Raw genomic sequence first — 23,786 nt, 5'->3', positions numbered from 1 at the left:
TAATGAAGCTTAAATTGTTGAGCTAGAATGTGAGGGGAGCGAATAATAAAGAGAAGAGGAAAATCATTAAGACCTTTATAAGGAATCAGAGGGTGGATTTAATGTGTATCCAGGAAACAAAGATTCAATCAATGTCGGAGGGTGTGGTAAGAAGCTTAAGCTCGGGGAGATTCTTAGATTGGAGGGCCCTGGACGCGAGCGGGGCTGCGGGAGGAATTCTGATATGCTGGGATAAAAGGTCATTGGAGATTTTGGATTGGGAGGAGGGTCAATTCTCTTTATCTTGCAGATTCAAAAATGTAGAAAATGGAATTGTATGGGTATTTACCGGTGTTTATGGACCTTTCACTAAAGAGGAAAATGAGTGTTTGTGGGAAGAGATTGGGGCGATCAGAGGCCTTTGGGAAGACCCGTGGTGTGTAGGGGGTGATTTTAACATCACCCTGTTCCAAAGAGAAAGGAGCAGGCAAGGGAAAATAACTTCAGTTATGAGGAGATTTGCTCAGATTATTGATGAATTAGGGCTGATGGATATCCCTCTACAAGGGGGAGTATTTACTTGGAGTGGGGGTCCTAACAATCAGTCTTGGGCCAGATTGGATAGGTTTTTGGTGAATTCTAGCTGGATAGATCAGTTCAGTAGCGTTCTTCAGAGTAGACTGCCTCGGCCTGTATCTGACCACTTCCCTATTTTACTAGAGGGTGGTGGGCGGAGAAGAGGTCCCTCTCCCTTTAGATTTGAGAACATGTGGCTTAAGGTTGAGGGCTTCCAAGAGTTGATTCGAAGATGGTGGTGGGAGATTGAGGTGAGAGACAGTGCTAGTTTTAGATTGGCTACTAAGATGAAAGAAATTAAACAGAAATTAAAAGTTTGGAATAAGGAGGTGTTCGGGAATCTGGGGTGTAATAAAGCGGCAGCTTTGCAACAAGTGGAATTCTGGGACCTTGTGGAAAGTGAAAGAATTCTGTCAGTGGAGGAAACAGAATTAAAAAAGGAGGCCAAGGAAAATTATAAAAAATGGGTGCTTTTGGAAGAAACTCATTGGAGACAATTATTAAGGGAGATCTGGCTAAGGGAAGGGGACAAAAACACGGGCTATTTCCACCGTATGGCAAATGCAAATCACAGAAATAATTATCTGGACAGAATTAAGATTGATGGGGTGTGTCTTTCGGAGGAGCAGGAAGTGAGGGAAGGAGTGGCAAATGCCTACCAGCAGATGCTTTCAAAGGATTCGGGTTGGCAGGCTGACATTGGGAGGCTGCATTTAGATCAGATCAGCCACCAAGAAGCAGAAAATCTGGAGTCTCCTTTTTCTGAGGCGGAGGTTCATTCAGCATTAATGGAGATGAATGGGGATAAAGCCCCGGGGCCGGATGGTTTTACAGTAGCCTTTTGGCAAAGTTGTTGGGGATTTGTTAAAGAGGAGATATTGGCAATGTTTAAGGAGTTCCATGAGCAAAACACTTTTCTCAAGAGCCTAAATAATACATTCTTGGTCCTGATCCCTAAGAAAGGTGGGGCTGAAGATATTGAGGACTTTAGACCTATTAGTCTCTTGGGGGGGTTGTATAAATTACTGGCTAAGGTCCTTGCTAATAGGCTGAAAAAAGTGATTGGGAAAGTGGTTTCCCCGGCTCAAAATGCTTTTGTGATGGGCAGACAGATTCTTGATGCCTCCCTAATTGCAAATGAGGTGATAGACTCATGGCAAAAAAGAAGGGAGAAGGGGGTAATTTGCAAATTGGACATTGAGAAAGCTTATGATAGCTTGAATTGGCAGTTCTTAATGAAGGTTCTCCAAAAAATGGGCTTTGGGACAAAATGGTTGGGTTGGATGTGGAGGTGCATATCTTCAGCAAAATTTTCTGTCCTAGTGAATGGGGTTCCTGCTGGTTTTTTCCCGAGTACTAAGGGGCTTCGCCAAGGAGACCCTCTATCTCCTTACCTCTTTGTCATGGGAATGGAAGTGTTGGGTATCCTTATCAGGAGAGCTGTTGAAGGGGGATTCCTATCAGGGTATAGTATTCGGGAGGGCGGAAGGAATGCTTTGAACATCTCTCATTTATTTTTTGCTGATGATACAATTATTTTCTGTGAGGCTAATAAAGAGCAGCTTAGTCATTTAAGTTGGATCCTCTTCTGGTTTGAAGCTGCTTCGGGGCTAAAGATTAATTTGGGCAAAAGTGAAATCATCCCGGTGGGTGAGGTGGATGATATTGAGGAGTTGACAGTGGAGTTAGGGTGTCGGGTGGGATCTTTGCCGTCTTAGTATTTGGGACTACCTTTAGGGGCTCCTAACAAGGCCTCTTCGGTGTGTGATGGGGTGGAAGAAAGAATGAGGAGAAGACTTGCGCTTTGGAAAAGGCAATTTCTCTCCAAAGGTGGTAGAATCACTCTTGTTAAAAGCACCTTGGCCAGCATACCCATTTATCAAATGTCTCTTTTCCGGATGCCTAAGATCGTTGTTAGAAGGCTAGAAAAATTGCAAAGAGACTTCCTATGGGGAGGGGGAAATATGAAGAGGAAAGTTCACTTAGTGAAATGGGAGATAGTGTGTGGGGACAAAGGGAGGGGTGGGCTTGGGTTGAGGAAGATGGGAATCCTGAACAAAGCTTTGCTTAGTAAATGGATATGGAGGTTTGCTTGTGATAGAGAGAATCTCTGGAAGCAGGTGATTTTGGCAAAATTTGGGCAAGAAGATTATGGATGGAGGGCTAAAAAGCCGAATGGGGCGTTTGGAGTAGGGGTGTGGAAGGAGATCATGAAGGAATCTGATTGGTGCTGGGATAATTTAGAGTTTATGGTGGGGAAGGACACTAAAATCAGATTCTGGACTGATGTGTGGTGTGCGGGTACAGCGCTGTCCCAATCTTTCCCGCACCTCTATGCCTTAGCTGCCAACAAGAATGCTACGGTGGAGGAGATGTGGGATCAGAATTCTGATCAAGGAGGGTGGAATCTAAGATTTTTAAGGAATTTTAATGACTGAGAGGTGGGCATGGTAGGAGATCTGCTCCTTAAGCTAAGAGGGCTTAGGCCGTCTTTGGAGGAAGATTCAGTCTCTTGGAAGGGAGGAAAAAACGGTCAATTTAAAGTCAAGAAAGCGTACAGTTGTTTAGTCAATCCCATTGACACCGTTTTTTCGGAAAAATGCATTTGGGTGGATAGTGTTCCTACCAAAGTCGCTTTCTTTGCGTGGGAGGCTATGTGGGGGAAGGTGCTAACGCTTGACAAACTCCAAAGAAGAGGATGACAATTCCCTAATTGCTGTTTTTTGTGTGGGTGTGCAGAAGAATCTGTAAATCATATTCTTATTCATTGTATAGTGGTTAGAGCCCTTTGGGAGTTAGTCCTTGGGCTTGTAGGTGTTAAGTGGGTCTTTCCAGAAACTGTAAAGGAGGTCCTATTTAGCTGGAGAGGTTCTTTTGTGGGAAAAAAAAGGAAAAAGATTTGGAAGTCCATTCCGTTATGTATCTTTTGGACGGTTTGGAAAGAGAGGAATAGATTAGCATTCAAGGGGGGTGTGTTACATATTCAGAAGCTAAAGAATTTTTTTGTTTGTAATTTGTGGGGTTGGTCTAGATTGGATATTGGAGATGACTCCCTCTCCCTTCTAGGCTTTCTAGAGTGGATAGCTTCCACTTAGGGGGGGGGGGGGGGGGGGTGAGGTCTTCTTGGTCTCTTTTATTTTTGTAGAAAGGCTATAGCTATCTTGTATATCTTCTGTATGTTGTGTGGCTATTGGCCTCTGTTTTAATACATATTTGACTTACTTATCAAAAAAATATTTTGTAAAGAATGAAAATTTTGACTTTCCTTTTAAAAAAAATTACATTTTTCCTAAGGGTCTCCAAAAAGCCCATGGCCCACGGCCCGCCCCCGTAGACCCGCCCGTAGGCCCACCCGTAGGCCCGCCACTTTAAAAAAAAATATATATATATAAATATTCAAGAAATAGAAAATGTTACATTAATAAAAATATTCATTATTAACTATTTTATTCATTGAATGTATACATTACATTTGAAAATGTGGGAAAAGTTTACATTACTACAAAATAAATACATCCCAACTACGTTGACACCTACTTATTTGTCAATCATTTGTACTTTTCAACCATAAAAATAAAAATAAAAATATGACATACATTTAGTAAAATATTTTAATCATTATCTCTTGGCGGTGATGGCGAACTAGTGAAATTGAAAGGTTGTTCTGCTTTTATTATATAACCAATCATTTCTTCACGACAATAAGATTCATCGTAAGAAAATGTTTTTAAATTGTCACTTTCATCTTTACCTAATTGCATATAATTTCTAATATTTACATTATTTTTAGTTTTACAATTTTCATGATGCATTTTAAAATAACTTGTACCTGCATTTGAGCTACCACTAAGAAGTTTGTTACAAATTTTACGTTTTACTTTTATTTCTTTTTTATTATTTTCAAAATTTATTTATATTCTATATAAAAAAAATTCATATATTTGAAATAAATTTTTTACTATCACATGCATTAGATGAAGAACAAGAACCACTTGCCATAATTATAATTATTGATAAAATATTATGCTAAAAATAATAAATGTAAAATTAAAATGTAACAAATAAATAAAAGAAAAGGTGAAGTATGTTACTAAATTAGAGAACCGAAGCAGAAATTCCTTCAAATTTGAACTCTTTGAACCACCGATGTTTGTTTTTCACCACCAATAATATTGAATAATTTAAGATAAAATGTAATAATCGGAAATATTGTGGAATGAGAGAGAGTTTAAGAGTTGAGAGAATAGAAAAAAATTGAGGGTATTTAATATTTATAGGGATTTAAATATTATGATTTAATTAAATTTTTTTTTTTAAATTTCAAGACCGATCATATATTTGAAATTGAATTATGAGTGACATGTTCAACGGTCACAACTAACTCACTTTGATTTTTTTTCAAAAATCATACAACATTTCTAATATATATATACAACTAATGCAAAATAGTTACATAAAAGATGACCAGTTCAGTTGGTGGCTAGCTCCCTTATGGTTCCATAAGGGAAGGGGATCGAAACTGAAAATTGTTTTAATTTTTACCTCGGCCCGCAAGCCCGCCCAGCTTGAGGGCCAACGGGCCTTAGATATATCAAGGGCCCGGCCCATTGACCAGTCAACGGGCTCAGTGGCCCGCCCCGGGGCTGGGGCCTGGCCCGGCCCGTTGGAGACCCTTTTTCCTACTATTTTCTGATTTTTTCCAATATTTTGCACCTTCTTTTTTATTTTTATTTTTTCAAAAACCCTAAACCAGAACCCTCCGAGAGGGTAAGTCTGAGGATGGAGTTTGAGAAGAGGAAAGCGGCGACACTGGCGTCGATGGGCTCAACGGAGCCCGACAAGTCGCCGAAAGGCACAATAGACCGCCACATAGTGCCGCTCCTCAACGCCATCAACCGCCACCCTTCATACTTCACCACCAGCTCCTGCTCCGGCCGCATCTCCATCCTTTCTCAACCCTCGCCCGCAGCCACCAACGCCCACAAAAAGGCCAGAGGCGGCTCCTGGCTCTTCATCACCCACGAATTGGCCGATCCCAACTCGGTCCTTGCCCTCCTATTCCCCACAACTGGCTGCTCATCTCAGCACGATGATCTGGTCTTCAGATTCGAGCCGTTCATCGTCGCCGTGGAATGCAAGGACGTGGCAGCGGCGCAGCTGCTTGTCTCCACTGCGGTTTCATGTGGGTTTAGGGAGTCGGGAATTACGAGTGTGAGCAAGCGGGTGATGGTGGCGGTTCGGTGTTCGATACGGCTGGAGGTGCCGTTGGGCGGTGGGGGTAGGGTCTTGGTGTCGCCTGAGTATGTCCGGTACCTCGTCGGGATTGCGAACGAGAAGATGGAGACGAATCGGCGGAGAACTGAGGGGTTCCTTCAGGCATTGCAGAGCAAAGGTTTCGTGGAATCTTTTAATGGAGGGGCTGGTCTGGGTGGAGCAATGGGTGGTGATGAGCATGGTTGCAGTGATGGGGATGCTAACTCCGAAAGAATAAATGCAGAGAAGGAGTCGGGTAATTGCAAAAATACCAGCTTTATATGATAAAGAATATATAAGACTGTGAACCATGTAGTTGAAAATGAATCTTAAGATATATTTGATTTACGCGTTCTTGAAGTAATTAAAACAATGTGATTCTCAAGGTGTCTATTTATTATGTGAAATGAATCCGTCAAGGCGACCCTGTGATGCTGAACACAACTGTGAATGCACCATATTGGGCTATAGTCCTAGCTTGGTCATTATTATCGTGATTGTGTTGGTACACATGGAGAGCTTTAAGGTTCATTCTGCGCAGAGGAAATGTTGTGTACAGTTCAAAGCAAAAGAGGCTGAGCAAACTTATTGACGTAGGGAGGACCTGCCATTGATGTAGTATTCTTGGTTGCTTACAATATGAAGGACAGACTTAGGGGGAAATCCTCATATTTGGATTGTATAGTACCTATGCATGAGAAAAAACAGTGCCTGGTACAACTTTTTACATCTTGATGAGAGTTATGCCGCTATTGTAGTGGTAACATCCTTTTCTCCTTTGAGTAAGAGGTATAACTGAATGTGGAGCCAGAACTTTTTAAGTTAGAAAGTTGGCTGACATCCATGCCTGCAGGTTCTAGCAAGAAAATGTAAGCTAATTAACCTAGCTTCTGAACTGTTGATCTTGATGAAGAATTAGATGGTGCAGTGGCTAAAGTTATGAATGCTAAGTTTGGCTTTAGTGAGACAAAAAGGTCCAACCAATTTTGTTGGAAAATGTTACTGGCACTAATCTCCCTTAACTATGCTTGTACTACTTTTTTGAATGGAAAATAAAAAATATTTGTGATTCCCTTTATAGACAACAAAAAATTTCCCACTTGTTGCAGATACGTGGTAAAAAAGATAATTTGAAACTTGTTGACTGACATGAATAAATGTAAGTTGCAAAGATGTATGATTAATGGTGTTGAGTGTTAACATTACTAAACCAAGCCTCAAACATATTGAAATTCCTTATTCTCTTTGAAACTTTGGCAATTTTATATGATTGCAAAATGGTTAGGCACTGTTAATGCATTTTTATGTTTGCCTATCATATATATATATATATATATATATATATATATAAATATATATATATTTATAATATTCTAAAAATGTAAAACTTGTTTGGCTGAGTAGTACTGTTACATACTAATATTTGTTTCACTGCAGGACATCTTTCCTTTTAATGTGACAGCAAGTCTGAGTGTTTGAATCATCATTGGCAGGGTCAGTAGGCGTTCTTGGTTGTTCTTTATCTATTGTCCAGATGGAGATTATCGATGAACCTGTTGAGAAGCTTTTCCTTTGGGGTCACTCAGCTTGTACATTGGATACCACAAGCCAGAAAAAGGTCATAGTATTTGGAGGTTTTGGAGGCATGGGAAGACATGCACGAAGAAATGATGCTTTTGTGCTTGACCCATTACATGGCACGTTAAAGGCAGTTAATGCCAAGGGGACTCCATCTCCACGCTTGGGTCACACATCTTCAATGTTAGGGGACTTAATGTTTATTATTGGAGGCAGGGCTGATCCTGAGAACATTCTTGACAATGTATGGGTCCTTGATACAGCTAAAAATGAATGGAAACAGTTAGAATGTACTGGCTGTGTTTTTCCTCCCAGGTGATGTGTGTAGTGCATTTATTCTTTAATTGCTGTTTCACCCATTTTGGTCTTTTGTTCAGCAAATGTGTGTTGGAGTCAATTTTTTTCGCCAATGTTTCTTATTAGCATTGATTTTTGAGAGTACCTCTCTGTCATTTCCCAACTAGCAGATATCAAATGAGAATTCAAAGATCCACTTGGAAGCAATTTGATATGTTGTCTTTCCACTAATCTTTTCACCTGCCTTTATTGTCACTGAATTCTTTTATGACTAGTGTCCCTTTAAGAGTCCTTGAGAAGCTGAAATTCTTCGTATTTTGTCCATTCTCTTGTAATTCCAATACACTTTATTTATGTTACACAGGCATCGGCATGCAGCAGCAGTTCTAGGTTCAAAGATATATGTATTTGGTGGACTTAACAATGATGCAATCTCTTCATCCTTGCATGTCCTTGACACGGACAATTTGCAGTGGAATGAGATACGTGTCCATGGGGAATGGCCTTGTGCTCGCCATTCTCACTCATTGGTTGCCTATGGGTCTAAATTATTTATGTTTGGAGGGTGCAATGATGGCAAAGCTCTTGGGGATCTGTACAGTTTTGATGTTCAAACATGTCTATGGAAAAAGGAAGTGGCATCAGGAAGAACTCCATATGCAAGGTTCTCCCACTCAATGTTTATCTACAAAAATTATCTCGGCATTATTGGGGGTTGTCCTGTCAGACAACATTGTCAAGAGCTGGCATTACTTGATCTGCAGCGCCACGTGTGGAGGAATGTGATACTTGACTCTGTTTTCAAGGTTTTGTTTGTTCGGAGTACAGCCAGTGTTGTTGGTGATGATCTAATTATGATTGGTGGCGGAGCATCTTGTTATGCATTTGGAACAAAATTTAGCGGGCCAATGAAAATTAACTTGCTTCAGTTGGTTTCTCTACATGATACTCTTGTGCCTTCTGAAATGGAAGAAAAACATGCTATTCACCAATATGAAGGGGTGAAGGAAAAAAAGAATGGTGATCTTCATGGTGCACAAAATGGAATTGCACAAACCTTAACTGAAAGTCCTGACATGGATTTTGAACCTGGAATATCTATAGCTGATGTTGAAAAGCAGATGGTTGCTGTATATTGGGTTCTACAACTTGAAAGAAAGTATGCAAAGCTAGGAAAGGACATATTGAAGAAGTTTGGCTGGTTAGATCTTGGGAGGAAAGTTCATTCTCGGGAAGATAGAAGGCATATTTGTTTCCCTGTAACTGAAAAATTCTGTACCATTTTCAATGAAATGGACCATGACTCAGGAGAGGCATTTGAAGTGCCAAATGAGCTACACTTATATAAACCATCTACAGGGGAAGGGGTTTTATTGAATGATATCTCTTTTGTAACAGCCTTGCGTCTTCTTAAGGAATGTGGTGCTACTAAGCTTGCAGATGAGGTTGTTGAAGTAAGAAGAACTCCCAGCTCTCCCTTGAAAATAATGAGTGAAGCTGTAGCTTCTTTGATAAAGCACAGAGGCCTATCTTCACAACTTTTAGAGCAGCTGCCCACAAGGTTTGTGCTTCTTAACTTTGTTCCTTTGTGTTTTCCTGTCACCTAAAGTTGGGTTTCATTTTATATTGGACGTTCTTCAGTTAGTAGCTTTTTTAGGTGATGAGAGCTATGCATGGTTTTGGAACTTCTGTTGGTCGATGTGGTGTCCACGTGCTATTATATGACCTAGTTAACATTTTTTTGGCTACTTCAGATGGGAACGTCTTGGGGATATTGTTGTGCTTCCAGTGACATCATTCAAGGATCCAATATGGGACTCAATTGGGGATGAACTTTGGCCTATCATTGCTAAATCACTCAATACTTGTCGCCTTGCTCGCCAGGTAAGCCATGCTTATGAATTATATCTAACTCCTTGTTTTTCCTTGCTGACTCTTCTTTTTGCTTCATTATTTTTCCAAACATTTTTCTTTAATATAGCACATTGAGGCTATAGGTTTACGTTGAAATGGACTATTTATAACAGTATATGCTGGAATGTTGTAATACCAAGTTAACGATAACCCAAATTAGACTACTCTATTAGGTTAAACACATGCAGTCCCAGATGTCATTTCAAAACAACTTATATATTTCCTTTCAACAATGGGCATTGTTGTGGATGTTTATTCCTCTGGGAAATTTGTCTGCAGTATCTTGGAGGTTATTTCAAGTAAATCGCTAGCTAATTCTTATTTCTCCTGACTATAAAGTTGTTTGATATGGAGTTTTAATCATCTTTTTAAATTCATGTGTTGGATAATGAGGGAAAGAATATCTTGCATAGACAAAGTTATATTTATGAGGGCAGAAACCTGCAAGAACTGTCCTTGCCACATTTAAAGTTAGTGTCCTATTGTCCAGGCAGACAAGAGCCTCTCAATTTTTTTTTTTTTTTTTTTGTGCAGACAAGCAATATGCGGCTGTTATTCTGGAATTAATCTGCCTAGTAGATAGAGAGTAATAATCTGTGATGGTCACAAACAATTGTTGATATCTGATGAATCAGCCTGCAAATTCAGATTTTTCTCCATTTGTTGGTTTCCTAAATTAGCATATATTGCCATCACCATGTTAGTATGTTAACTTAGATGCTTCTTGATCATCCCATTGTCCATTGACTTAAATTAAGGTCATATTTGATTAGTATCCTATTATAAAAAACTACATGTTAGAGAACCATATGCCATATTATTTTGGCAAATTAAGTCGTAGAATATTTCCAATGAATTTCACTCATCACAAGTTTTTGCTCTTATGATTCTTCTGTAATGCTGGTTCTCTGGTATGTTAACAAGATAAAATTGGCTGTTATTCTCTAGGGTCGAGTTGCACCATCTGGGACAAGGGACAGTACTTTGGAGATTCTTGTGGGAGATAATGGTTGGGTTGATCATTGTGAAAATGGAATTCTCTATTCTTTTGATGCTACCAAGTGCATGTTCTCCTGGGGCAATCTTTCTGAGAAGCTTCGAATGGGACGTCTGAATTGTAGAGATGAGGTTATTGTGGACTTGTTTGCTGGAATTGGGTACTTTGTGTTGCCTTTCCTCGTCAGGTATATTGTGATCTAACTGCTTGTTTGGTAGAACAGTAGCACAGTTTACAAATTACTTTCCGTTATTGGAAATAGGGAAAGAATAAATTCCAAATATTACATAGTGGTGGAATTGGGACCCATTATTTATAAATTAAATAAGTAATATTTCGAAAGTTGATTATCTTAAGAATCTTTCTTTTTTTCTTTTTGGAAGAACAATTGCAAGCTTCCCTGAAAAAATGTTAATATAGGAAGGTTATTATGTGTGTTGGATGGATGGGATTGTTGCCTGGCACATCTTCAAGGCTGGCCCAAGGAATGGGGTTGCATTCCTGAACCTCCTGCTTTTGTAACAATGCCTTTGGTTGGTGATTTAACTCTTATGGTCTACTCGATTGCTCACTTTTGCCTTTCCTTTACTGGAATGATTTTTATTGATACTGTTGTTTGACCAGTGCCAAGGCAAAACTGGTCTATGCTTGTGAGTGGAATCCCCATGCTGTTGAGGCGCTACAACATAATCTTCTTGCCAATTCTGTGGCTGATCGATGTATTATTCTTGAAGGAGATAACCGACTTACAGCACCTAAAGTATGCTTCCACCTTCGCTTTGTTCTTTGTTGCTAATTTTAGTTTATTATATGTTAATCCCAAGTTGCACCCACAGTTTTATTGTGCTCTAGGAATTGGATTTGGCACAATGTAATTCCTGTTAGGCTCTTTCAAGTAGGCTGATATCTTCTCTTCATTGATGTGGATAGGAAACCAATCACCTATGTTATAAAATAATCTAGTTTAAGGTATGTAGTGACAGCATACGGGGAAGGGATTCTTGTACACAATGCATCTGGTAAGGGTTAGAGCTCAAAAATGGATAGGTTCTATGTAAGATATGCAATATGTGATATGACCTGGTTATAATGGGGACCAATTCTATAAACACCAGAGTTCATACTTAACCTAGAAGATTGAAGCTATCAAATTAGTTGATTCATTTTGTGCCAATTGCTTGTGATGATTGGCAACAGCATTTGAAACAGTCAGCTGATATATTTAAATAAAGTAGATGAAATGACCTTCCTATCATGTGTCAACTGACTTTCTATTCTCATGCAATAATAACATTCCATGATGAGAGCATGTGGTTTAATTGCAAGAGAAAGATATGATGTTATCTTCTTACAGGGGGTTGCTGATCGAGTTTGTCTTGGTCTTCTTCCATCAAGTGAGGGTAGCTGGGCCACTGCTGTAAGGGCATTAAGGTGTTCTTTCAGATCCATGATTGTTCTTGATGGTTATTTTCTTAAATATTATGTTGAAGTAAGGTTTATAATGTCTTAAACTTCCACAAATTTTCCACATTTGTAGCAACCTGATGGCTAAGACTAAAACTATTTCTGTGTGATTGGCTGAAAATGGCCATTTATGTGGCACTAAGTTGTGCTATCCATAAATTCAAACTTTTGAATAATTTTTTCTCCATTGTGCACCAATCTTCAAGATGTGAGCTTTAGATGAATATTGTGAAATTGAACCTAATGCTTCTTTTTAGCGGAAACAATTTGCTGCAATGCCTTCATGGCCCCTTACTAACTTGAATGAAACTTGGTTTTTCACTTGCTGGTTGCTCCAAAGTCTTCATGCATCCAGCCTCACCAAATACTTAAGTGTTAACATTTTAAGCTAAAACTTGCCTGATGAATGAAGCCAGCAAAAATACATTTAGATTTAAATATTATTATCAAATCCCACCTTATCTGGCTGTAATGGATGATTTTCCTGATAGTGATGTGACCCTAATTGGGTCTTGGTTGATTATGTGAAGCTTAGTTTCAAAGGATGTAGACTGCACCCAAGTCTGAGAGGCCTTTCTATTTGTGCATACTAGTCCACACTTGAACCGTAAATTACATTCTTGTTCGTTGACTTAGATCCAGGATTTGTTCTTGTATCTGTCCCCAACTTCAGTTCTCTCAACATTTTTATGTTAATGCTAATAATACAGGACTGAAGGTGGGATGTTACATGTGCATGGAAATGTGAAAGACTCAGAGGAGGGTTCTTGGAGTGAACACGTTTCAAAATCAATATGCGACCTTGCCAGATCTGAAGGTATCATTTCTTCAACCTATACCTCCTAGTTTCTTCATCCAAAGCTCAGAACATGTGGCATCTCACTAGTCTAATATCATACCATTGATGGTCAGGTTATGATTGGGAAGTTTCGGTGGAACATGTGGAAAGAGTCAAGTGGTATGCTCCCCATATCCGCCATCTTGTTGCAGACGTGAGATGCAGACAGATCCAGAGATAGTCAGAAGTACATTCAGTTGAAGGGAACAAACCCAGCTGGTCCATGAGAAATGCAAGGTTGTGGGACTATCTTGATCAATGGCAAATTGGAATGTTTCCCACAGATCCTCGGGCCCATATTGAAATTGCCCAGTCCCTAAACACAGTGAGGAGAGAGGAAAACTGAGAACTATGAGTGACTATTATGTCAAATGAGAATGTTAAAACCATTTTGCTAAAGAGGTTTTGTATTGAATGCTTGGGACTTCCTTTCCCAAAACCGTTTCTCCTGTGTGTATTGCTTCCACTGGACTGAAATCATACCCATGGAGCATGCCTCATTATGAGACTTATCTCTTTACTGCAAACTTCAAATACAAGAAACCCCAACTTTTTGGATGAAAGATTTGTGAAAATTCTCACAGGTTTTCTTTTCCATGTAATTTGAATGTACACTCCTGAAATGAGCTTAACTTGTCATTAGAACTGGTTTTTGAAAAGTCAAAAGCTTCGGCTTGCTTGCGACTATAACATTATTAAAAGAGTGGGTAGAAAAGAAATGAATTCATTGTTTGATACAAATAATGCTTCCTACTTAAGTTAAAACATGCCCCTAAGTACTCCATGGGAAGCATGGCCTGTGCCATCACGGCATTCAAATTCGGACCCAGCTCAGCTTTACCAACATTGTATTGTTTGTCAAGCAACTGATTGTGGGTCAAAGAAAGCGATATACAACACAGATTATAATCTTGTTGGAATCATCATCATCAATGTAAACTACAGGATTCCATACAAGTGGCAATTTTTATAGTACGTGTACGGCCTAGATTCGTGGGGTTTTGTCAATAGTCAATGGCCCAAATGTATACGCAGATGATGATGGTATCAAACACTTGGGGATCTCTAGGCATGAAGAGCGAGGGCCTGCCATTAATGCAGTTTATAAAAGTCCATGGATATGGAGATTTTTTTATTGTTGGAAGAATGGAGGGGCGCTCCTCTCATAACTCAACACACTCTCTCTCTTTTGGGGTCCATAGGAGTGTCGGTGGCCAAGCTGATCTGGGTGTCTCAGCCACTTAGCTTGCTTCACCCACTTGGCTACTCCCTTTTTCCAGGGCTACCCTTTCATGGGTCAGTGTATATGTTGATGGGTCTGTTTGGGTCATGAGAAAAAGTAGGAATTACTGAATTTGAAATTACATTATATTAGGTTTTTATCCATGTTAAATTTGGCTCACTGTTAATAACGTTTGTCCGTTTGAGTTTGTGGATCAAGGCATGATTCATAGACTGTTTTAGACTTTTAGTATATTGATCAAATTGGTAGCTTAGCAATATATTTATTGAGTCAAAGCCTCCTTCTAAAGTATGGTATTAGGGTTTTTACCCAAAGTGGTGCTTACCCTTTCGGTCAAATTGATGGCTTAAGGAATTTGATATTTTCCAATACTAAAAAGGGTACTATGGAGAAAATGAGGAGGCTTGAGCCTACAAGCTCTCCTTTGCAGCCCAAAATGAGTGCCCTCTACCTTAAGGCTTAAACTAAAAGCCAAATTGGGTCCAAACTTTGTCATTTTTTAATATCAAATCATTGTATATGGACATGTCACTTCCATTTCATCATGTCCTTCCTTTCCAAAATTTATACTTTTCACAAGATGTGCACCTCTCATCCACCCACCAAAAATAAATAAATAGATAGTACGAATGTACATTTTGGTGGACCATAATGAGGGCTAGACACCCTCCAATTTGAGGACATCCCACTGTAGAATGACCATTCCACTTGGGTTGGCAAAATGTCCTTAGCAAGGGCAAGTGTCCATCAAGGAGAAGGTCAATGGGTGGTGTTTTCTAGGCACTATTACTATTGACTATTGAGAATCCCTTTCCATCTTAGCTTTTTCTTTTTCTTTTTCTTCTTCTTCTTCAATCACTTATTCAAATTTGATTAATCCATTCTTTTGGATTTAAGAGCTTTATCAATCTAATGGACCACCCCTCTTGAAAGTGAAAGGCAGCATGCCTTTCACTTTTCTTATTTTTTTGACATTATATGCTACCCCAAGCTCTCAATCTTTGGATGCCACCCTCTTTATATTTTTCCCAATATGTAATTTGTTTTAACTTAATAACTATTGTAGTTTTGAATCTCAAAAGGTCATCTAATTCTATTTTCTACTAAAATTTACTTGTTTCTTTGTACAAATAGGATCGATATTTTTATGATAAAAGACTGAAAATAAAAAAATTCATAAAAATTCAAAATTTTCATAATTTTTCCTAGAATTTTTTTTTTCTCCCTAATTTTGAAATTCAATGCAGAGAAGTGGGAGATGTTGAAAAATGCAATTGGGTTTTCTCATGAAATCATTGCTATATGAAATTTTACCATGACCAGCTCTCATGGAATCTATTTTTGTCTTTTCCTATGGGTTGTAGTGTTGCCTTTTAGCCTTAGCCCCAAACAAAAGACACCCATCTCACTACACACACAAAAGAAGAAATTAAATTGTTAAACTTGATGATATAAAACTATGATATATATATATATACAATGGGTGAAATATAAGGATGATGTTGAAATCTAGGCATGGGTACTCCAAAATGTAATAAATGGGTAAGAATAGTATAGTATATAATATGGTGTATTAATGGCCCCACCCATGTTATGTTTGACAAAAGAGGCCATTATCATATCAATAATTTTATTCATTGTTTTTAGTGGTGGTGGGTCATCACCCATTTATCCACTTTTGGCTTGTATCCTTGGGGATTTTATATATTATTTATTTATTTATTTATTTATCCATTTCAAATTGAAGACCCTGTGGAATGGAGAATGGGGAATGATGTAAGACGCAGGGATGAAACATGGGTGTACAATAAAAAGTTTAAAAAAGAAAAAAGGAATCTCAAATTGTCTAGGAAAGAAAATAAGAATAAAAAAATGGAAAAAGAAATAAAATTGGATTATATAAAATATTTGCTAAAATAGTTCTTTAAAGAGAATTTTTATAGGAATTTTAGGTAAATTAAAAGAAAAAAATGAATAAAAATAAAAATAGATTTAAAATCAATAAATTATATTTGTATCCTATTTTAAATTCATTTAATTTAAATAATTTAAAAATATATGATTTTTTTTTATTAATTTTAATTATATTTAATTTTGTTTTATATTTTTAATAATAAAACCAAGTATGATAAAATTGTTTTCCTTGATGATATATTTATGTCTTGATTTACAAAATTTTATTAAACTTTTTATAATTTGATTTAAAATATAAATATTTTAATATGTGTGGATATCGTGGAATATTTTGTGTTTAATAACAGAAAGAGTAGAGTTGTAATAATATTGAATTTTATGGTTAAGAATTGTATTTTAAAAATATCAAAATTGATATTTTAAATTGTTTTTCTTATTTAATATAAATAAAATTGAAAATTATTAAACTCACATGAGAGAATAATATCCAAATCTTCTAAAAATTAATATAAATTATTTTTTAAAACATAAATTAATTAAAGTTGATTTTTCATAATTAAATAACTTAATTTCAATTAATGGATACAAAGATAAATTAATTAGATATTTAATAAATTTTTAAAATTGAGTGATGCTAATTATTTTCCTTTGAAAGTATTTTTTGGAGAATCACACATCAAGTGTTTCTCTAAAAAACATTGATTTTTTAATTTTACAAATGATTTTTTAGAATTTCAAAAGTATTTTTTAAAAGATTTTCCCAACATTTATTTATTTATTTATTTTAAAAACACTTTTTAAATTAAAAGTGCTTCCCAAAATCACCCCCTCTAAAATTAAAATTAAAATTGAGTAATCTAGTTGTTAAATACTATAAAGAGAAAATTTGATTTCAATTTTTCTATACCAAAAATGGATGACCCATTTCCCATTACTTCATTCCAAGAACCAAACAAGCTCTAAAGATTTCTAATACATGATTATACCATTAATTTTTCTTGAGTAAACTAATGAAGAAGATGTAGATAAGGAGAGATCTAATAGGCAAACATAAGACCCTAGGATCGAGGTTTGAAATATTAGTAAACATGAACCAATTGTCACACACAAAATCTAGCACCAAATTTTTTTGTGTCTAGTCCTCTTTGTGTGAATGTACTAGTATTTAAGGAGGTTCTTCCATCCCAGTGGCTATCACCCACTCCTTGTTAGACTAGAACTCCTCATCCTAGTTCAGCTAGGACGGTTTTTCATAGGCCATGACATCAACCATTCCCCTAGGAATCTGAGTACTACAATTATAATTACAATGAAAATAAAGACTCCTACTTGAATTCTCTTGAGTTCTCTTGCTTTGAGACTCTATCTTCTTGTTTTGAAATTCTATCTCTTTGTGCATCAAGACTCTGCTTCCTATCCTAGAAGTCTCGTGCATTAGGAGTCCTTCCCATTTTAGGAGTCTCGTGCATTAGGAGTCTCTTCCTTCAGGTAATAAAAAAATATTGATTTCAATTATAATTACAATGGAAATAAAGACTCCTATTTGAATTCTCTTGAGTTCTTTTGCTTTGGGTGTAACGCCCAACATTTTCTTTTAAGGGTAATTTAGGAAATTACTAATAATAATTAATTTAGTTAATTAATTAATTTAATAAAAAGGAAGAGGGGTAAAAGGGTAATTTTACGAATAAATACCCTAGGTATAAATTAGAAATTTTATTCTTTCCGTTCTTTTCTGAATAGAGTTCCTGTTCGCAGAATTCCAGAGAACGTAGGTTGGAGTCGGATTTCAGGGTTGAAGAACAGATCTCTATAGGTAAGTTTCTAACCCCTAGATTATTATTTTAGATTTATTAGTTAATTTCAAGCACATTAGATATATTATTTTGGAAAACCCCAAATCTAGATTAGAGTTAGATTATTTTTTTTTAAATTCGTTTTAATATCAAATAGTGAAAATTTAAGATTTTGATTTTGGGAGATCTTAAATTTTATTAGATGGAAAAAAAAAAAAAAAAATTCTTGGAAGGTTTCGATTTTAGGTTAGGGTTAATTTAAAAAAAAAAAAATGGCATACGTGTACTGTGCTACTGGAAGCATGGAACAAAACAAAAGAAAAAAAAAAAAAAAAAAAAACAAAAGGTGCGTGTGCCAGGAAGCCCTTATATATATATTTATATATATAATAGATTATGATGGCAATGAAAAGGAAACACAGGTGGGGTGCGGCAGTGCCATGGAGGCTTTTATATATATATAATGAATCATCATTAGGCAAAAAAAAAAAAAAAAAAAAAACTTGCTTTTTGGTGTGTACCCGAGATGAGTAATGGTTGGGTAACTATTCAATTGGATAATAAAAAAAAAAAAAAAAGTAATAATAATATTTAGTTTTAGATTAATAAATAAGATAATAGTAATAGTGGTCTTTTCGTAATAAATAGAATGAGAGATTTAGCAAAATATATATATATATTTTATATATAGAATTTTATAATGAAATAAAATTGTAATTTAATTAAATTAGTAATGTGTTATTAAGAAACAAATTGAGAATTTATTAATTTTAATTAAATAAGGAATAGAGTAATTAAATTATTACCTTGTTAATCAAAAATATTAATCTTAACATTTAGAAATTTTTAGGATTATCAGATTTATATTTTGAGTTAAATAGTAATAGTGGTCTTTTTATTGTGTTAGGTGAGGAGTAGACTTTTCAGGGTTATTTTTCCTTCAAGGTCTTTGCATATTTTGAGGTAAGGGAAGTTAATGCAATATTTATAAAATTAAATTATTTTATATGTTATTTTAAATTGTGAAAAAGAAAATGATATTTTGTTACCATGCATGGATCAAACTGTTTTGCACTAAATATTATGTTGGAATATTTTGTTTTATTTATGACACAAAATATGGAGATATTATGTTGTGTAAATTTGAATACTTGAACAAAAACATCACTCTGGTTTATTTGGCCCTTGTCAACGGGATATAATAGTTGACTATTCGGCCCTGTCAACGGGATATAATAGTTGACCTTTACATTTCATGGTGGGAATGTAATTGATTTGGACCCCAGCCTCTAGGGGTTTGGTTAGAGGTTACTAGTACTAGTAGTGTTTGGTTCCTTCCACCAGGAACAATTTGAGGCTAGCCACCCATTTGAAAAGTCCCACCTAACTGGGCATTTGATATTTGATAACCAGAATAATGAAAAATTGAATGGATTTGATTGAATCTTATGTGAAAGTGTTTGAATTTGATATGAAATTGGTTGGTTGAATTTTGAGTATATTGGTATTTTTGAAACTCTGATATTTGATGAAAAAAAAAATGATATTCTCCTATTTGAAATGAAAATATTTGATCCATGAACTGCATTAATATTCCTTATTGGGCTGTGAGCTCATTCCCAATTGTTGAAATTTTTTTCAGGTACTCTTAGTTCGGGTGAGGAGTGATGGCTAGGCTGAGGAATAGTCATCATTCGAATTTGACTTAGGATTTTATGTTGGATTTTGTTTTAACTGTTAGTTATGTTCATTTGGATCATTTGATATTTGGAAGTTATTTGGAAATTGAATTTGAGGATTTTAGATTTTGTTCTGCTACTCTGAACAGGTATTTTGGTAATTGGTAACATCCAGTTACAATATGATTGTTTGGGTCGGATTATACTTTAAGCCTTCGGGTTTGAGGTGTGAAATGACCGTCACGCCCTTGTAGTGGGTCTTGGGGCGTGACATTGGGACTCTATCTTCTTGCTTTGGAATTCTATCCTTATGCATCAAGACTCTGTTTCCTATCCTAGAAGTCTCGTGCATTAGGAGTCTCTTCCTTCATGTAATAAAAAACATCGATTTAAATTATAATTACAATAGAAATAAAGACTCCTACTTGAATTCTTTTGAGTTCTCTTACTTTGGGACTCTATCTTCTTGCTTTGGAATTCTATCTCCTTGTGCATTAAGACTCTGCTTCCTATCCTAGAAGTCTCGTGCATTAGGAGTCTCTTTCTTCAGGTAATAAAAAATATCAATTTCAATTATAATTACAATGGAAATAAAGACTCTACTTGAATTCTCTTGAGTTCTCTTACTTTGGGACTCTATCTTTTTGCTTTGGAATTCTATCTCCTTGTGCATCAAGACTTTGCTTTATATCGTAGGAGTTAGGAGTCTCTGTCTCTTCCTTCATGTAATAAAAAATATCAATAAAACAATGTCCCTCTGATTATGTGAATGTAATAAAAAAATATCGATAAAGCAATGTTCCTCTGATTGTGTGAATGTACTAGAATATCCTAGTTCAATTAGGATTGTTCCTCATAGCATCGACCATTCCCACCAGGACTTTAAGTTTTTCCTCAAGACTACAATTATAATTATAATGGAAATAAGGACTCCTACTCATTTTCGAGTTCTCTTGCTTTGGGACTCTTTTTCCTTGTGCATCAACCCTCTAATTCCTATCCTAGGAGTCTTATTAGGAATTTCTTCTTTTGGGCCATAGGAGTCTAGTCCTACTCAATGTGACATTTGTTGAGCATACTTAGATTTTATAGATATATCAATAGTTGGATTTTACGGATATATCAGTAAAATATTAATAGATATTTTGACAAAAATATATGTGAATAAAATTATTAAAAATTCATGAAACTCTTTAAAAAAACTAAAAAAAAAATGATAAAATAAGTAAGAATACACAAATTAAAATTATAGTGTAATTAATATAGATATAATCAAAGATAATGTTTATCAATTTTTTTAAGAAAATATTAACTTAAATTCCTTCAATATAATTATATTCATTTGTTTTAAAAATTAAAAACCAAATTTATTAAAATATGTTTTATTACATTTTAAATAAAAAATTAGATCGATTTACATAAAATATTTTATTTAAAATTAAATTTCTAAAATTTTGTTACAAATTTGTGGTGACAATTTTTTTTATTAACATTAATTTATTTAAGTAATTAAAATTACTAAAAAATATATTAATAATTTATTTTATCACATTAATTTTAATTTATAAAATATTAGACCTTCATTAATTTTTTTATATGTTAACAATTTTTTAATAAATTTATATTTATAATATTTTAAAATAAAAATATTTGGTTAAATAAATTTAGAAGGATAAATAGGAAAAAAAATTAAAGTGAAGTGATAGTAATTTTTTAAAATAAGATTAATGAAATTAATATGAAAAATAATATAAAATAAAAGGGTGAGATGAATTTAAAATAGAAGATAAATTAGAAAAAATAATTAAAAAATACAGATAAATAAAAAAATGGGCTTTTCAAGAAAATCGCCAAAAAAAAATCCAAATTTGGCGATTTTTTTTGGAAAAGCGCGTACACCGTCGATTTTTTGGGTGAAATTTCGGGATGAAGCAGATGTGGGGCCTGACTCAATCTAGAATCCTACCCAACTACAGATAATCAAGTTTCCATATATCTCAACTGCGTTCAGGATTATGTAATTAAAATCTGTCAGCTTAGCAGTAAATGCAAGGCCGAAGAGACCGCCAAGAGATAGAAAAAGTAGAAGCATCAGAATCATAACGTAACTCCATTTTCAAGTGGAGTGTATCGCCTTATTTTATTGCCAAATCCATCTCTCTTTAGCCTTATTTAAGAAGCGGCCAAGAGAGGGAGCAAAGCAAAGGGTGAGTGGTTAGTGCGGAGTGAAGGGAGAGAGAGATGAGTTCCGGGGCTGTTGTCTTCTTCTTCTTTGCTTTGTTATCTTTCTCAGGGATCTGTCTCAGGTCTGCTTCTGCAGATAATGAGGAAGAAGACCCAGGTCTGGTTATGAACTTCTACAAGGATACATGTCCTCAGGCTGAAGATGTTATCAGAGAGCAGGTCAGGCTTCTGTATAAGCGCCACAAGAACACTGCATTCTCATGGCTCAGAAACATCTTCCATGACTGTGCTGTTCAGGTATGCATAATGTGAAATGAAAGCCCATCTGGTTCTTTACTTTTTGTTTTTTTTCCTTTGAAGATATATATGCTTATTCTGGTGGGTTTTTGCTATGTGGGTGGTGGTGGTATAGTCATGTGATGCTTCTCTTCTGCTGGACTCAACAAGGAGGTCCTTGTCTGAGAAGGAGACAGACAGGAGCTTTGGGCTCAGGAACTTCAGATACCTTGACACCATCAAAGAGGCTGTGGAGAGGGAGTGCCCTGGAGTTGTTTCCTGTGCTGATATCCTTGTGTTGTCTGCTAGGGATGGCATTGTCTCGGTACTAGTCTCTTATCTCTTATGGGGTTTTTGTTGATCTACTGTTTTTTACTATTTTGGGGTTCTTCACCATAGATCTGAACATGGGTATGGCCTCTTCCTCAATTATACAGGATCAACCCTAATTGTACTTCATTAATTTACTTTCCCTTTCAAGCTGATGGACATGAAGGGGTAGTTGAAGAGAATTCAACTCCCGTGTCAGAAAGTGATTTTTGATGTGTGGATGTGTGAGCTCTTTCTAAATGTGTTATGGAACTTGCTCTTTTTCAGCTAGGAGGCCCTCACATCCCTCTTAAAACTGGAAGAAGAGATGGTAGGAAGAGCAGAGCAGAGATCCTTGAGGAATACCTCCCAGATCACAATGAGAGCATGTCTGTTGTCCTTGATAGGTTTGCAGCCATTGGCATTGACACCCCTGGACTGGTTGCCCTTCTAGGTATGCATGATGACATACATGGATGATGTATGCTTGTCACCATTGTTAACTTTGTCCATATCATAGACTTGTATATTCAGTTGAGTTTATTGAGGTGGCTTATGTTTGTGTGGTTTGGTCTGACAGGAGCTCACAGTGTTGGTAGAACCCACTGTGTGAAGTTGGTTCACCGTTTGTACCCAGAGGTGGACCCTGTGCTGAACACAGATCATGTTGAGCACATGCTCCACAAGTGCCCTGATGCCATCCCAGACCCAAAGGCTGTGCAGTATGTGAGGAATGACCGTGGCACACCCATGAAGCTGGACAACAACTACTACAGGAACATATTGGACAACAAGGGCTTGTTGATAGTGGACCACCAGCTAGCCACAGACAAGAGGACAAAGCCCTATGTGAAGAAAATGGCCAAGAGCCAAGACTACTTCTTTAAGGAGTTTGCAAGAGCCATCACCATTCTCTCTGAGAACAATCCTCTCACTGGCACAAAGGGTGAGATCAGAAAGCAGTGCAGTGTTGCTAACAAGCACCACTAGAAGCTTTGCTGCAAGCCAAGAGTGGGGACAACAAAATAATATGGTCTTTTATGGATATGGGGTTGGGTTTGCTTTTGCTGGGTGGTGGCTAGTTCTTGTGAGAGGTATGAAGATGGTAGTGACCATGTTGGTTAAATGCACTGTTTTTACTTTTTATCTAGCTTTCTCCTTTTTTTCTTTTTGTGAGGTTGGTATTTAGTTACTGGGTATGGTGAAGGTTGGGATGCATGTATGTATGAGGATGGTGGTGATGGTGTATGATGCATGGGTTACAATGGCGTTATGGTAATAGTCTTTGATGATTCATGCATATTATCCCCTCTACCTCTTCCATGACATGGTGCTGAAGGCGCCAAAAAGAATAATGACATATATATATATATATATATATATATATTATATCAAATGATCCCACAGAAACAGCAGAATCCCTAATACAAAAAAATAGAAAGGATAAGATTCCCCTGTGCAAGCTATTAAGGCTCCAATGCATATATGC

At 36.3% G+C, this 23,786-nt stretch overlaps 2 protein-coding genes across 5 annotated transcripts; both read left to right on the top strand.

Annotated features, from left to right (window-relative positions):
• Positions 1-5,292: 5,292 nt before the first annotated feature.
• LOC117923703 (tRNA wybutosine-synthesizing protein 2/3/4) lies at positions 5,293-13,459 on the top strand. 4 transcript variants are annotated; one of them, XM_034842120.1, is made up of 9 exons: positions 5,296-6,064; positions 7,302-7,701; positions 8,048-9,244; positions 9,438-9,567; positions 10,546-10,781; positions 11,219-11,354; positions 11,949-12,025; positions 12,769-12,875; positions 12,971-13,459. In XM_034842120.1, exons 1-9 carry the CDS (start codon positions 5,335-5,337, stop codon positions 13,075-13,077), a joined length of 3,120 nt encoding a protein of 1,039 aa, XP_034698011.1. In that variant the 5' UTR covers positions 5,296-5,334; the 3' UTR covers positions 13,078-13,459. The 4 variants fall into 4 exon arrangements, with proteins under 4 accessions (XP_034698012.1, XP_034698013.1, XP_034698015.1 ...); XM_034842121.1 differs by lacking the exons at positions 11,949-12,025; positions 12,769-12,875; positions 12,971-13,459 and adding an exon at positions 11,019-11,127 and having other exon boundaries at positions 5,293-6,064; positions 11,219-11,344; XM_034842122.1 differs by lacking the exons at positions 11,949-12,025; positions 12,769-12,875; positions 12,971-13,459 and adding an exon at positions 11,015-11,127 and having other exon boundaries at positions 5,293-6,064; positions 11,219-11,310.
• Positions 13,460-21,689: 8,230 nt separating this feature from the next.
• LOC117924052 (peroxidase 42) lies at positions 21,690-23,597 on the top strand. The gene is made up of 4 exons (XM_034842604.1): positions 21,690-22,009; positions 22,125-22,313; positions 22,586-22,751; positions 22,878-23,597. Exons 1-4 carry the CDS (start codon positions 21,770-21,772, stop codon positions 23,285-23,287), a joined length of 1,005 nt encoding a protein of 334 aa, XP_034698495.1. The 5' UTR covers positions 21,690-21,769; the 3' UTR covers positions 23,288-23,597.
• The last annotated feature ends 189 nt before the right edge of the window (positions 23,598-23,786 follow it).

The sequence above is a fragment of the Vitis riparia genome, chromosome 10 (genome assembly GCF_004353265.1).
Source record: "Vitis riparia cultivar Riparia Gloire de Montpellier isolate 1030 chromosome 10, EGFV_Vit.rip_1.0, whole genome shotgun sequence".
Classification (NCBI taxonomy): Eukaryota; Viridiplantae; Streptophyta; class Magnoliopsida; order Vitales; family Vitaceae; genus Vitis; species Vitis riparia.
This window is presented reverse-complemented; position numbering and strand designations above follow the sequence as displayed.